At 46.4% G+C, this 12,951-nt stretch overlaps 1 protein-coding gene across 1 annotated transcript in view; it reads left to right on the top strand.

Moving 5' to 3' along the window:
- Positions 1–12,933, top strand: part of CLEC11A (C-type lectin domain containing 11A) — a 28,463-nt gene extending 15,530 nt beyond the window's left edge. The window contains exons 3-4 of the mRNA XM_053262973.1: positions 4,386–4,577; positions 11,277–12,933. Coding sequence (XP_053118948.1) covers positions 4,386–4,577; positions 11,277–11,677 — 593 coding nt within the window. The 3' untranslated portion in view covers positions 11,678–12,933. The remainder of the gene's footprint in view (positions 1–4,385; positions 4,578–11,276) is intronic.
- Positions 12,934–12,951: the final 18 nt, after the last annotated feature.

Below are 12,951 nucleotides of genomic sequence, written 5' to 3'. Positions count from 1 at the left end.
ATCATCACAGACTATGCCACTGAGGTGTCGTGTCCCTGTGTGTCACTCACCGCAACTGTACCTAATTTGGTTTAAATTGGTTAGGCAGTCCACAAATTAGCCCGCTTATGCCTCAGATGTTCACACGGCTGCCATCTTGAATTGAAGTGGATGACATCATCACACCCCATGCCATTTGGGCATCCCTATGTGTCTCTACAGCTGTAGCAAATTTGGTTCAAATTGTTAGGAGTTACACAAGTTAGCCCACCTGTGCTTCAAAAGATTACGTGTCTGCCATCTTGGATCGGGATGGATGACATCATCACAGACTACGCCATTGAGGTGTCCCTATGTGTTCTTACAACTGTTCCTGATTTGGTTCAAATTGGTCCAGGCGTTGTGAAGTTGACACACGGACACACACACAGATTGCCGAGTGATCTCATAAGCCTACTGGAAAGAAGGCTAACAAAATAAAACAAACGGTTAAAGCAACAATTTGAAACAATTTGAAACATTCAGTGATTACTAAAAGCCATGTTTAAAAAATGTGTCTTAAGGACTTTTAAAAAGCCATGAGTGTCTATAGGGAGCACATTCCACAGCCCAGGAGCAACTACAAAGAAGGCCCACCCCCGAATCTCTGCCAGACAAGCTGGCAGCATCCGGAGACGGACCTCTCTCTATGACCTTAATGTGTGGTGGGGATCATGCAGAAGAAGGCACTCTCCCAGGTAACCGGGTCCTAAGCCATTTAAGGGTTTAAAGGTCATAACCAGCAGCATTTTGTATTTTGCCTGGAAACCTATTGGCAAGCAATGCAGTTGTTTTAAAACAGGCATAATATGGTATCTCCAAGAAACCCCAGAAACCAATCCAGCTGCTGCATTTTGGACCAATTGAAGTTTCCAAACTACATACAAAGGCAGCCCCATGTAGAGTGGATTGCAGTAGTCAAGCCTAGAGGTTACCAGAGAGTGCACCACAGTTCTGAGAATATTATCTTCGAGGGACAGACACAGCTGTTATGAATACGTTATTAGCATGTATTTAAAAACGTATAGCCACAACATGGACTCTCAAGACAGCCGAACTTAAACTTAAATAACATTGTGTGAGCTTGTGAATGTGACTTGTTCCATTTTGGCTTTGCATGTGTGGTGAGGGAGGAACTGCTTGCTTTGGGCAAAGATCTGGAGCTCATGTTGAAGCTCTCCCCACTTTGAAGTCTCACACACAAACACCGCTTTCCTGCCAGTGTCCTGGCTGTTGATTGCCTCTTTCATTTGATAGGACACAGTGCCCATTCTAGGCCAGGCCCCTGTAGACAACCACAGCCACCTGGATCTCACCACCAGCCCTGGATTAAAGGATGCTGGTGTCTTATGCTGAACCATACCCCTCTATCACCCACAGCCCACCCTCTCATCCTACGCTTGCACAGAGAGGCCTGTATGGAAACACACACACTGAAAGAGGCAGGCCTGTTTCCGATGTCCTGACTAAGCCAGGCCTTGAAATATGTCATTCTCAGACGGCTCATTCTGTTCCTCACCCAAGCCAGGCTACTGGTATTTATAATTTGACCACAGCTAGAAAGATGGCCCTGTAATGTGAGAATTCCCTGTTTATATAAAGAACAGACACTGTGTTCTTAGCAGCAGATATTTCTCTTTTTCTTTTAAAGGAGCTCAACACCAGCAGTAAGAGGCTGAGTTTCACTAGGAAGGTGCTCTCAGATAATGTATATAACAGCAGACTCTGTTTAGGTTTGTTCCTCAATAGATGGCCTGCGGAGACTCTTCAGCCAGTTCTCCCCAGCTCCTCATCCTTTTCCTGTCATTTCCCCTCAGTTTACTTTGCTGCCCGTAGTGGCGCCTCCAAGTACCCTCCACCAAGTTTCCATGTTTCCGTATGAGGGGGTGTCTTTGCTTTGCTTTGAAAGTGGCCCTTGAGGCACCAGTATGGTTGGTCATTTCTAGGGGTCAGCAATGGACAATAACAGGCAATTTGGTGCCTTACCTGTGCAAGAATGGGAAAGTGACAGTTTTGGATTTTAGGAACATAGGAAGCTGCCATATACTGAGTCAGACCATTGGTCCATCTAGCTCAGTATTGTCTTCACAGACTGGCAGCGGCTTCTCCAAGGTTGCAGGCAGGAGTCTCTCTCAGCCCTATCTTGGAGAAGCCAGGAAGGGAACTTGGAACCTCGATGCTCTTCCCAGAGCGGCTCCATCCCCTGAGGGGAATATCTTACAGTGCTCACACATGTAGTCTCCCATTCAAATGCAACCAGGGCAGACCCTGCTTAGCTAAGGGGACAAGTCATGCTTGCTACCACAAGAGCAGCTCTCCTCCCTTCACTTCCTCCTCCCTTTCTTCACTTGGCTGAGTCCATTTCGATCTTAGGCAACTGGACCAGTGTTGCTGTGAAAGTGGTTTCTTTAGTACACTATGTGCACCCCCAAGTTTGCTATTCATTTCCCCCCTTGTTTGTGGGGAAAATTACCAAGCACCATTACAAATTTGTAACATGGGAGTCCTTCCCCTGAAAAAGCTTGAGGCTATTCTCACGATTGTCCTGGGTGGGCAGGGTGGGTGCGGGTGGGGGGCTGCTTCCCACTGACCTCCCCCCCGCCCAGATGACTAAGGAGGCCGGCTTTGGCACACCTCCCGCGCACCCACCTGGGACAGCCTTGCTCTGTGCAGCTCCATGAAACACAGAGCAGGGTGGAGGGATCTGGGGCTGGAACTTCTTGTTCTGACCTCCAGGCATCCCTCAATGCAATTCGCAGCACACACATTGGACTGGGGATTTCCCCCCTCCGACATGTGCTCCATGCGCCCATCTCTATGATATGAATCACACGATTCCCGGTAGCTGGGTTAAGGGTGGGCTAAAAGTTGGGTTTTTTAAAGGTGGTTAGGTGGGGGGAGCAGAGGGATCTGCGAGGATCCCGCCGCTTCTCATGAGCGGCCTAACGGCAGGGTTAGGCTGCTCGTGAGAAAAGCCTCCTTGTCTGTTCTTTTCCAGTTTAAGGATTGTTAGCTGTTCTTTAAATTCTGTAGGGTCTCATTATATTTTCAGTTGCCTGATTGGTATTTATAGCCAGATATGGTAGCACGCCATGCATAGGTTAATTATACACAAGTTAAAAATATTCAGATTCCACTTCCTGTTGTCCCTGGGATCAAGTGTGACTTGACTAAGCCTTCTGAAGGCCAGAGGCCTAATCCAGTCACTCGCCTAAATTCTGGGGCCTGAACATCCTCTCAGCAGCACTGCCTCTCATTGTTCCAGGAAGCATTCCAGTATCATGGTGCTTATCTCTCCTTCCTGCTGCCCGTGGGGTGCTGCTCCCTGTTCAGGCCTGCCTGTGCATAGAAAATACTAGTAGGAACTCAGGAACTCTGGGACTTGTAGTTCTTGAGAGACAGAACACCCCATACAGAGGCACATCTCTCTCTAGCTCTCAATGCAAGTTCTCTCTCTCTCTTTCTCTCTCTCTCTCAGCTCAGACCTGTCCTTCCCACGCCCAGACCTCTGGGCCCTGATCATGTGCCCCTGACCCTCCTTATGCCTGGGCCCTGTTTGTGACTCAGGGAGCCCCTTCTCGCGATTACAGAGAAAGGCTAGAGGGTGGCCTGCGGGAAGGTGGGTGAAACATACCTTCCCAGCAGCCAATCAAGCTGGCATTGCTGGGCATGCTCCCCGTGTGCCCAGACAATTCCCCATGTGCCGAGGCAGCGGAGAGGGTTGGAGGCTGGGATGTGTTGTCCCGGCCCCTGGAAATACAATAATGCACTCGGCAAGTGTGGGGCACATCATGGGGTTACGCCCTGCCCAGGCTCCCTGCAGTGTGGTAGCCGCGGCCAGCGTGGTGTAGTGGTTAGAGTGCTGGACTAGGACTGGGAAGACCCGAGTTCAAATCCTCATTCAGCCATGATACTTGCTGGGTGACTCTGGGCCAGTCATGTCTCTCTCAGCCTAACCTACTTCACAGGGTTATTATGAGGAGAAACTTATGTATGTAGTACATCGCTCTGGGCTCCTTGGAGGAAGAGCAGGATATAAAATGTAGATAACAACAACAACAACAAATGATCAAGAAAACAGGTTAAAGGGAGCGTTCACTCACTTTACCTCGTTTCCTAGAGTGACTACATAGGCGGGTGTGCTGCTGTGTTTGGGCCTGATCCTGGCGGTTCACACATGCGTGCAAACCTGGGCTGGGCTCCCTCAGCCCGGTTTTGCACATGTGTGTTAATAGCCTCAGTAAATACCTCTATTTGGGGCTTTTTGCTAACGGCGAAAGCAATAATCTCATCTCTTCCTCTGTCCCCAGAGCCCAGACGCTCAAGAACGTTTATTGTTTCTAATTTTCTTCCTGGCATACATGTAGTCTCACGGCTGAACAGCTTGGATGCGGCCGTGCACCGCCTCAACGTGCAGTTCTACCACATGGACGTGAGGGTGGCTCAGTTCTCCCAGGGCCTAGCTGAACTGAAAGGGGGCCTAAATGAAGTTCGTGAGACTCTTACCAGCCTGAACGAAGTTGCAACCCACAACCAGAAAGAACTTGGACGAATTGATGGTGAGAATGTGGAACGAGCATGGATTTGGCCTAGTTTTCCTGAGGCACAATGCATGTTTGCGACGACGACGACGATGATGATGATGATGGTCAGAGCATAAAAGTAATGCTGCTTTTCCCTCTCAGCTTCAGCAGTGCCTGAGGGGCTAGTATTCAAGAGGGAAGAATCCAATTCTCATTTATGCTTGCAAAAACAGATTTGCTTAGTCATCTGTGGCGAGTAGAAATAGCTTCCTGGAGACCACACAAGGAAACTTTATTAAACTGGAAGATAATTTAATCTTTTTCTTTCAGTTTTTCCACGACCTACAAGCCATTAAGTGCATGGGCTGGCAGGCTGCTAAAAAAAATCATATTGGCTCATAATTTTTGTGGATTTGCTAGGCTGATATATATGTATGGACTAGTTTTAAATTGCCCATTACCTAGTATTTAGTCTACATAAGAGGAAATGACCAAACATGCTTCTGAAAGTCTTATCTGAATTTATCTCCAGCTTTTGGAGACTTACTTGGTCTTGTTTCTGAAGTGGAACGACTGCTTTAGCATTTCTCCCTTCCCTCCCAGCCCTTAATTTCCTGATTTTGTCAAGAGTGCTGTGCATGTACAGTTTGCTATAGCTTTTGATTCCTTCTGTTCATTTGTGTCTTTTGCATTACTTGTACTCTGTTTCACTGACATGGATCTTTGCACATTGCAAAAAGCACTGCAAAAAAGGCAGCCTTAGTGCTTACATAAATTGTTACATGTTCCCCATTTCCTCAAGCAGTTAGGAATTCCAGAGTAGTGTTTAACCGTGTGTGTGTGTGTGTGTGTGTGTGAAGAGAGCATAGGAGACTTAAGGCATTTTTGTAATATTCACTTTATTTACAAATAAAGGGTGTAACATCAGTGGTGGCAAACAGCATGCATGCTCCTAGCAAGGAAGAGACCCACTACTCTACATCAGATTTCCAGAGAGATCCCCTTGCATCCAAAGAAGTCTTCAGCATTCAGCTCTCTGCTCTGTATCTGTACCAAATCTGTCCAAATGTCATGCATCTGCCCCTTCCTTTTTACTAAAGGAGGTTGGCTCCCCTGTACTTACCATTTCAGAGATCTCTGTATCAAGAAATCATCTTCTAATAATTTGCTCTCGGAAGAGACATTTAAGAGGAAAATTAACAATTAAGGAAAATCAAAATTATTTTGTCAAATCCACGGTTTCAATCAGGCCTTGCTTTCAAGCAAAATCTTAAGTGATAGGCCTATTCAAAATAATTAGATGGCATGCCTAAAACAGTGTTATTGCATCAAAATGCTTTTTGTGCAGTTTTACCAATATGCGTATGCACTTGTGTGCATTCACACCACCAAAAAAAAGTCTTTTTTAGATTATGAGCCCTTTGTGGTCAGGGAGCCATTTTATTTTTCTATTTATATCTATGTAAACCATTTTGGGGACTTTTGTTGAATAGCGGTATATAAATTTTTGCCGTATTTGTCGTATCAGTGGGGAAGAAAGATACAAATTATGAAGAAACTGGAAACTGCAAATGCGCCGAATCCAGAATTAATGTTAGAAATTAATTCTCTTTGTTTAATTAAATGTCAGGAAGGGATGACTGAACTAGAAGAATAAAATAAAGGATGGAACAATTATAATTCTTCAGCTCTAGGATGATCAGGTGCAGTGCAAGAGGCTGCAAATGGAAAGCTGATTTGAATGCTGCTTTCTCCCTTTTCCTTCTATGGGTGTAACCAGTGAGCCTGGAATTAAGGGATTTCAGCTCCAGCAATGGCTGTGAATGCAGAAGTGTTAAAGTGTGGCAGAAGTTGCTACAGCTGAAATTTGGTTGTTCATACATTACATTGCTCACATGAGAGAACCTAAGGTGAAGTGATCGCAGGAAGTGGAGATCCAAAGGTCAAAGGTTGATCGCTTCATTCTTCCAGGATTAGTAGTTGGAAACCGAAGTAGACTAGATGAGAGGTGAATTCTCTCTGCCTTGATAACCCAAGGCCTAAACAGGGAAGCCAAGAGAAGAAAGATGACTATGGAGAGCCATTTGGGTTCAGTTCAAGAGTTGGTGTTGCATAGCAGTTAAGAGATTGACTGTGCAAAGAACTGGATACTCCCTGGTTCAAATCTTCCCTCTGCCTTGAAATTACCTGTGGCCAGAGGTAAGCCAATTCCTTCTCACCCTCACTTGCAATATGGGGGTAATAATGCTTACCTTATAGGACCGTTGTAAAGATTATAACAAGATAATACATATGTAGTGCTTTGCACACTTTAAAGCACTCTACAGATGCTAAGTATTATTACTCAAAGATGATTTCAGATAGACTGGTTTACAGATGGCAATAAAGTGTGGGATCAGCAGAGCTTTTGCACAAGTTCAAAGCATGATCTTATTCATCATACGCCTTGCAGGCTTCCACGCTCCTTCCTAGTGCAATTTTACCCTCTGTACACATGCTGAGCAAGGACCTCGTGTAACTTTCATAGTGCCACCTGCTAACCAGCTTTTGCATTCTGAGAAGAACCTGTCCTTTTCCCCTGTTGCCACAAAAGTAGTGATGAAAGGGGTTGGGTTCTTCTTGGTGTTAGGGGTGTGCACAAAACCGGTTGGCCGGGTTTGAGTCCCAACCAGATTGGGCCAGTTTGGTTTAGCACCCACTCAAAAACTCCCCCACCCCGGTTTGGTTCAGTTCGGCAGTGGGGGGGGGGCGGATTCAACCCAAACAGGTTGGGGTTTTTTGACTCAATGCAGTGGGTGGGGGCGGTGGGTTGGCTTGACACTGAGCCGTCGAACTGAACTGGTTTGATGTTGAACCAGTCTGGTTCTGAACTGGTTTGCACATCCCTTTTTGGAGTGCAAGAGCTGGCCAGCAGATGGAACTGCAAAAATCAAGTGAGGTGCCTGCTTGGCTTGTGCACAGAGAGGAAGATTGTGCTAGGAAGGAGTGTAGAAGCCTGCTCTAGTGTCTGTGTGGTGTTTTAAATTGTGCTTGTAGTACATGAACCAACTGGGGTGGGCAGTACCATCTGGAGCAGGGGTGCACAACCCAAATGCCCCAGTGGGCCAGTACCAACCATGACTTGGTGTGCGGGGGGAGGGGGGAGATCAATTTTCAGCACATTCATCATTACATTAAAATCAATTATTAGGAATATTAATGAAAGCAGTTCTTAGTTACTTGTCGATCGTCCCCCCAGCCTGTGGGTCAAGAGACTCATCAGTGTACCAGTGTGGTGTAGTGGTTAGTGTGCTGGACTAGGACCGGGGAGACCCGAGTTCAAATCCCCATTCAGCCATGAAACTAGCTGGGTGACTCTGGGCCAGTCACTTCTCTCTCAGCCTAACCTACTTCACAGGGTTGTTGTGAAAGAGAAACTTAAGTATGTAGTACACCGCTCTGGGCTCCTTGGAGGAAGAGCAGGATATAAATGTAATAATAATAATAATAATAAAATAATAATACCTTTTACTTTCAGTGAGGTCATTCATTCACGGAATTAAAAAAACTGTGTTCTATTGGGTTTGGGAGCTGTGTGTGCTCCCAATTTTTGGTTGTGTGGAAGCAAGGTCTAGAGGAAAATCTGGGTAGAAGTGATTGTGTGGAAGTAAGATAGGAGGAAAACCTGGGTAGCTTTTCCTCCTCCCTTGCTTCCACAGAATCGCTTCTATCCAGGTTTTTCTTCTACTTTGCTTCCATACAACCGAAAATTGGGAGCACACACAGCTCCCGAACTCGGGTAGAACAAAGTTTTTGATTGTCTGAATGACCTCAGTATATTATCATACTTGTATTGTCCTGACCTTTGGGCCTGCAGCAGCCAAATTTGTAATGCTGTTTATATGCTTTTAAAAGTTTTTAAAACACAGGAACTACTATATCATATTATTGAGGTTGTCAGAGGAATAGAAATTAAAATGGGCAGGAATGTCCTCCAAAGATTACTCCATGGAGATAATACAATTTGTTCATTGTAACCCTGACCCTTTCCTTTGTGGAAAAATGACTGCAATATCACCTTGTTTGGGGGTAGGGATAAAGAAGGGGTTATAACACAAGAGAAAGCTGTAAGCACAACAGTGCTAATTTCCAATGTTCCATCTCTAGATGGGTAGACATTACCAAACCCACTATGAGCATTCATCCCCTGCGATGGTACTGATGATCAACATTTGTGGGCCTGGCTCATGGGCCAACTTAGGCAAGAGCGTTGCAAATCCCGTACTTTATTGCTATCTGAAAACCCTCAGAGAGGAGGCTGACTGGAATTGTTACAGGAGGTTGGGTTAAGTTAGCGAGGGAAGCTGTTTAACATGATCCTCAGAGTCCAAACTTTAAAATGAGGACCAGAAGACTGCAAAATGAAGGCACCGTCTATAAACATTTTGGAAGGAGGCATTGATCTCTGGTCAACACTAACCATTTTTTTTTAAAACCAGTGCCATGTTTTAAACTGAGCAAAGGTTGAAGGCTCAGCCAGATTGGCTCAGTTCATTGACTTGCTCCTGTACAGACAAAGGCGAAGGACTGTGTAGCCCTGCCCATCCTTGCAGAGGTTCTGGCAGAGTTTTTGCTGCGGTGTTCCTCTGCTTAATCTGACATGAGATTCCGTTGCTGGTCATGAGGGGCAAGAGTTTAAAGATCCTGGCTGTGTAGAGTGGCAGAGGTGCATCATGGGAGAGCTTGGCAAAAGCATCTGTTGCTGTGCATGCTGGGAAGGATAGGGGCAAAGAGACTTATTTGTCCCAGCTCAGGTCCAAAGCAGATGTCATGTGGGAGATTTTTTCAATGAGATTTTTTCAATTTTTTTGATCTCCGGGGGGGTGGGGGGAGTGTTTTTAATGTTAATGCAGCTGAAGTTGGTGGTGGTCCAGTTTGGACTGAGGCAGTACTGGTCGCTTTCCAGCTTAGCCGCTCAACAGAAGCAAAATGCTTCCGTTCAGGCAAATCGCATTCAAAATGTAAATAGCAAAGCACCCAGCAGGGGGAGCAGTCTCACGAAAGCTAACAACCCCCAAACCCAGCTTTTTTATGCCGTATATACGACATCACAGCACTATATCACAGCAATTAAATTCAAAACAAGGCATTTGAAATATGAACGGCACCCTGCTGTTAGCGTAGGGACTGCGGTGTCACAACACAGGAAGTGTGGAAGCACACTTCAGAGATTCGTCGTGACCCTATTGCAGGGTGTAATCTGTAAAGCACCCTGTTGGGGGCAGAGTTGCATAATCCAGGGGTTCTCAAACTTGGGTCCCCGGATTTTGATGGAATACAACTTTGGCCACTGTGGCTGGGAATGATGGGAGCCGCAGTCCAACATCTGAGTAAAAACCAAATTTGACAACTTCTGGCTTAACCATTTTCATCGACCTAAACTGCCCCCCTGTACCTGGAAGCTGCCGTTACACCAGGAGACTTTACAGACAGGGCTTCTACCCCGAATCTCCTTCAGAAGAGAGTGTGTGCGTTCACACACCAGCCAAACATACCCCGAAGTCCATTTGAGATCCTTAGAAGAACTCCACACACAAATCGTGCTTTGTCTTGCAAATTCTAGCTTATCTCAAGGTATTTCCGGGTTTTTAAAATGCTGGTTTTAAGCGACTTTTTCTGAAAAAGAGCAGGAGCAAATAGGGAGAGGCACTGACATAGAATCATTAGCATGATAAGAGGAATGCTCTCTTTAGAAATGCAGATGTAGCTCTTTAGTAATCTCTCTCCCCCCCCACACAACTGGCTAGAAGGAAAACACGGAACATGCCATGTGAACTTGTTTCAAAACAAAATCCGAGCAGAGGGGAGGGGCTGCTTCCCTCAATGCCACAAGTGTGATTCGACGTGGCTTCACTCAACATTTACCCCGCAGCATGAAGCCATGTGCGAATAACTCCCAGCAGAGGATGTGGGAAGACAGGCATGATACAGGCATCTGTCTTCTCCCCCCAGCCCCCCCGAAGGATAACTAGCGGCTTCAGGGAGAAGGACAGCTATTATAATAAGGATAACAGCAGATGGGGAGAAGGGTAAATACCCCCCCCCACCACCTCTGATCAAAATTGGAGCTCCCAGCAGCTGCACTATAGCACAATCCTATGTACATGTACTTGAGTCCAAAAGGGCTTACTCCCAAGTAAGTATGCATTGGAGGGCAGCCTGAAGGTAAAAAACGAACAAAAAGGAAGGAGAGCCTCAGCTTGCAAGGGAAGGAGTGGCCCAAGGACTTCATACAAAGGTGCCTTGGAAACGGGGGTGTGGGAGCTGTGCTGAGGGCTGGATCCAGCACTTCAGGTCTCTAGTTGCATTTCGTCCCCCCCGCCCCCCCGCCTTTAGGAACTTGCTGATTCTTTGTGCAAGGTAGGAATCATCATGAAAGAGTGAGGATTTCATATGCTGCTCAGGACTAAAGGAACAAAAAGATCAAAGGAGAGGCTATTCAGGATGAAGAAGGATTGATCGAAGGCAGCGCATGAGCTTGGGTTGGGATTAGAGAAGAATGAAAGATAAAGAGTCGAATTTAAAGGTCATTCTCCCTTTGTTGTGTCCCCTGCATCAAATGTTAGATTGTGAGCTCTTTGGGGCAGGGGTTGTTTTGGGGGCCGGGTTTGTTTTTGTTCGGGGCCTCTATAAATAAACTCCCTGCACCCTGGTGGCATAATTATAATAACCATAACTCTCTCTGTACCATCCCAGGTTGCTTGCGCGGCCGGCGCACCCAGACCAAATGTTTCCTGATCTTCAAGCACTTTGAAGTCTACGACGGTGCACAAAAGCTTTGTGCGGCCCGGGGAGGAAACCTGGCCATGCCAGCCGATGCCACGGAGCTGGCCGTTTTGCGCCGCTACCTCCACGATGCTTTCCAGCCCTACAACTGGCCAGCCTGGGTGGGCATCCATGACCGGCGTTCAGAAGGGCTGTGGCTCTTTGAGAGCGGGCAGCGCGTCTCCATCTTCGATTGGTACCGCGACCACTTAGTGACTCAACCGAACGGAAACACTCGTGAGAACTGCGTCTCCCTCAGTTCCGACGATGGGAAATGGTGGGACAATGACTGTGAGCGGCGCATGTACTACATCTGCGAGTATCGCCTCTAGGGGGCGCCCCTTCCCAAGCTCAGCCCCTTCCCTTATGTGCATGATTGTGTTGGCATCCTTCCACTTACAGTGCCACTATATATGCAGCTCGTATACAGTTTGCTGGAAGGGGCTACAGCCTCTGGGAGGCAATGCTCCTCCCCTTCCTTTGCGCACGTGCATTTCTACTCTCCCCCCAACACGACTGCTGGTGGCCCCTTGTAGTATTTTCTTAGCCAAAGCATTACACTTATTTAGAAGCCCCTCCCCACCCTTAAAGAACGAATTATATCTGGCTCTTCTCAAACAGGAGGCAATGTCTATGGCCTGGTAACAAATAGCAGGTCAGTTCTGCAAAAGGCCAATAGCAAGTCAGTTCTGTAAAAGACTTGCCTTTCCTATTCCATGGTGATCTTTGCAGCTGTTCAGCTGAATCTCTTTGGAGCTGCATTGTCCGAAGGGGTCCGGTGTGCAATAGACTCCAAAGCCTCAAAAGCTGTCCTTGCGTGGAAAGTGTAGTGATCGGATCCATCCCATACTGATCACCAGGTTCCATCTTCAGACCACCCGGTTCCACATAGAGAGGGGCTACTGTGTTAGGACAATACACACCAATTATCTGACTCCTCCCAGGGTATTGACAGAAACAGACATTATGAGGGAGATCCTTGATCAGACCTCCTACTGTTTCTTTTTTTAACTTCAAAGCAGCTGTAGGGGCCTCCGATTTGATCAGAAGAACAGTACTGGGGAGTCGTGCCTAACACCGCCCCCCCCCCGCCATTTTTTTCTGATTGAAATTTCATCTCCAGAGCTGAAGGAAAATGCAGGCACAAAGTGATTGCTTTGAAGAAAATCTAAATAAATAAAAAAGAACAGAGATCCAATAATGGATCTCCCATGTCACATGCTTCAGCCTTAAGATTATGGAAAGTCTGGAATTTAAATACAGCCCTTTTCAATTTAGAGTCCCCTTTCAAATTCTGCCCAGTTGGAAAAGAATGCTGGACATCTTTCTTCTAAAAATAAAATGGCTTTAAAAAAAATAGTTCTAAGGACAGCATGTTCAATGTCCCCTTTAGGGAAACAAACCATGTGCCTTCCACTATGCCCCCCCCCCACATGTGCTTTCTAATTCTCTTTCTCAGCTGACCATGCTTCCCCCCCGCCCCACACCCTTGAGACAAAGTTCATCCTATTATGCCTTGAGTTGCTGGCCAATATGGATCAGTTTGATTTATCTTCTCACACAGCTAAATAAAGTTTACTCCTACTTATTATTATCGACTAGATTT

The sequence above is a fragment of the Hemicordylus capensis genome, chromosome 6 (genome assembly GCF_027244095.1).
Source record: "Hemicordylus capensis ecotype Gifberg chromosome 6, rHemCap1.1.pri, whole genome shotgun sequence".
NCBI classification, from domain to species: domain Eukaryota; kingdom Metazoa; phylum Chordata; class Lepidosauria; order Squamata; family Cordylidae; genus Hemicordylus; species Hemicordylus capensis.
Note: the sequence above shows the minus strand (reverse complement) of the source record. Positions and strands in the feature narration are given on the sequence as shown.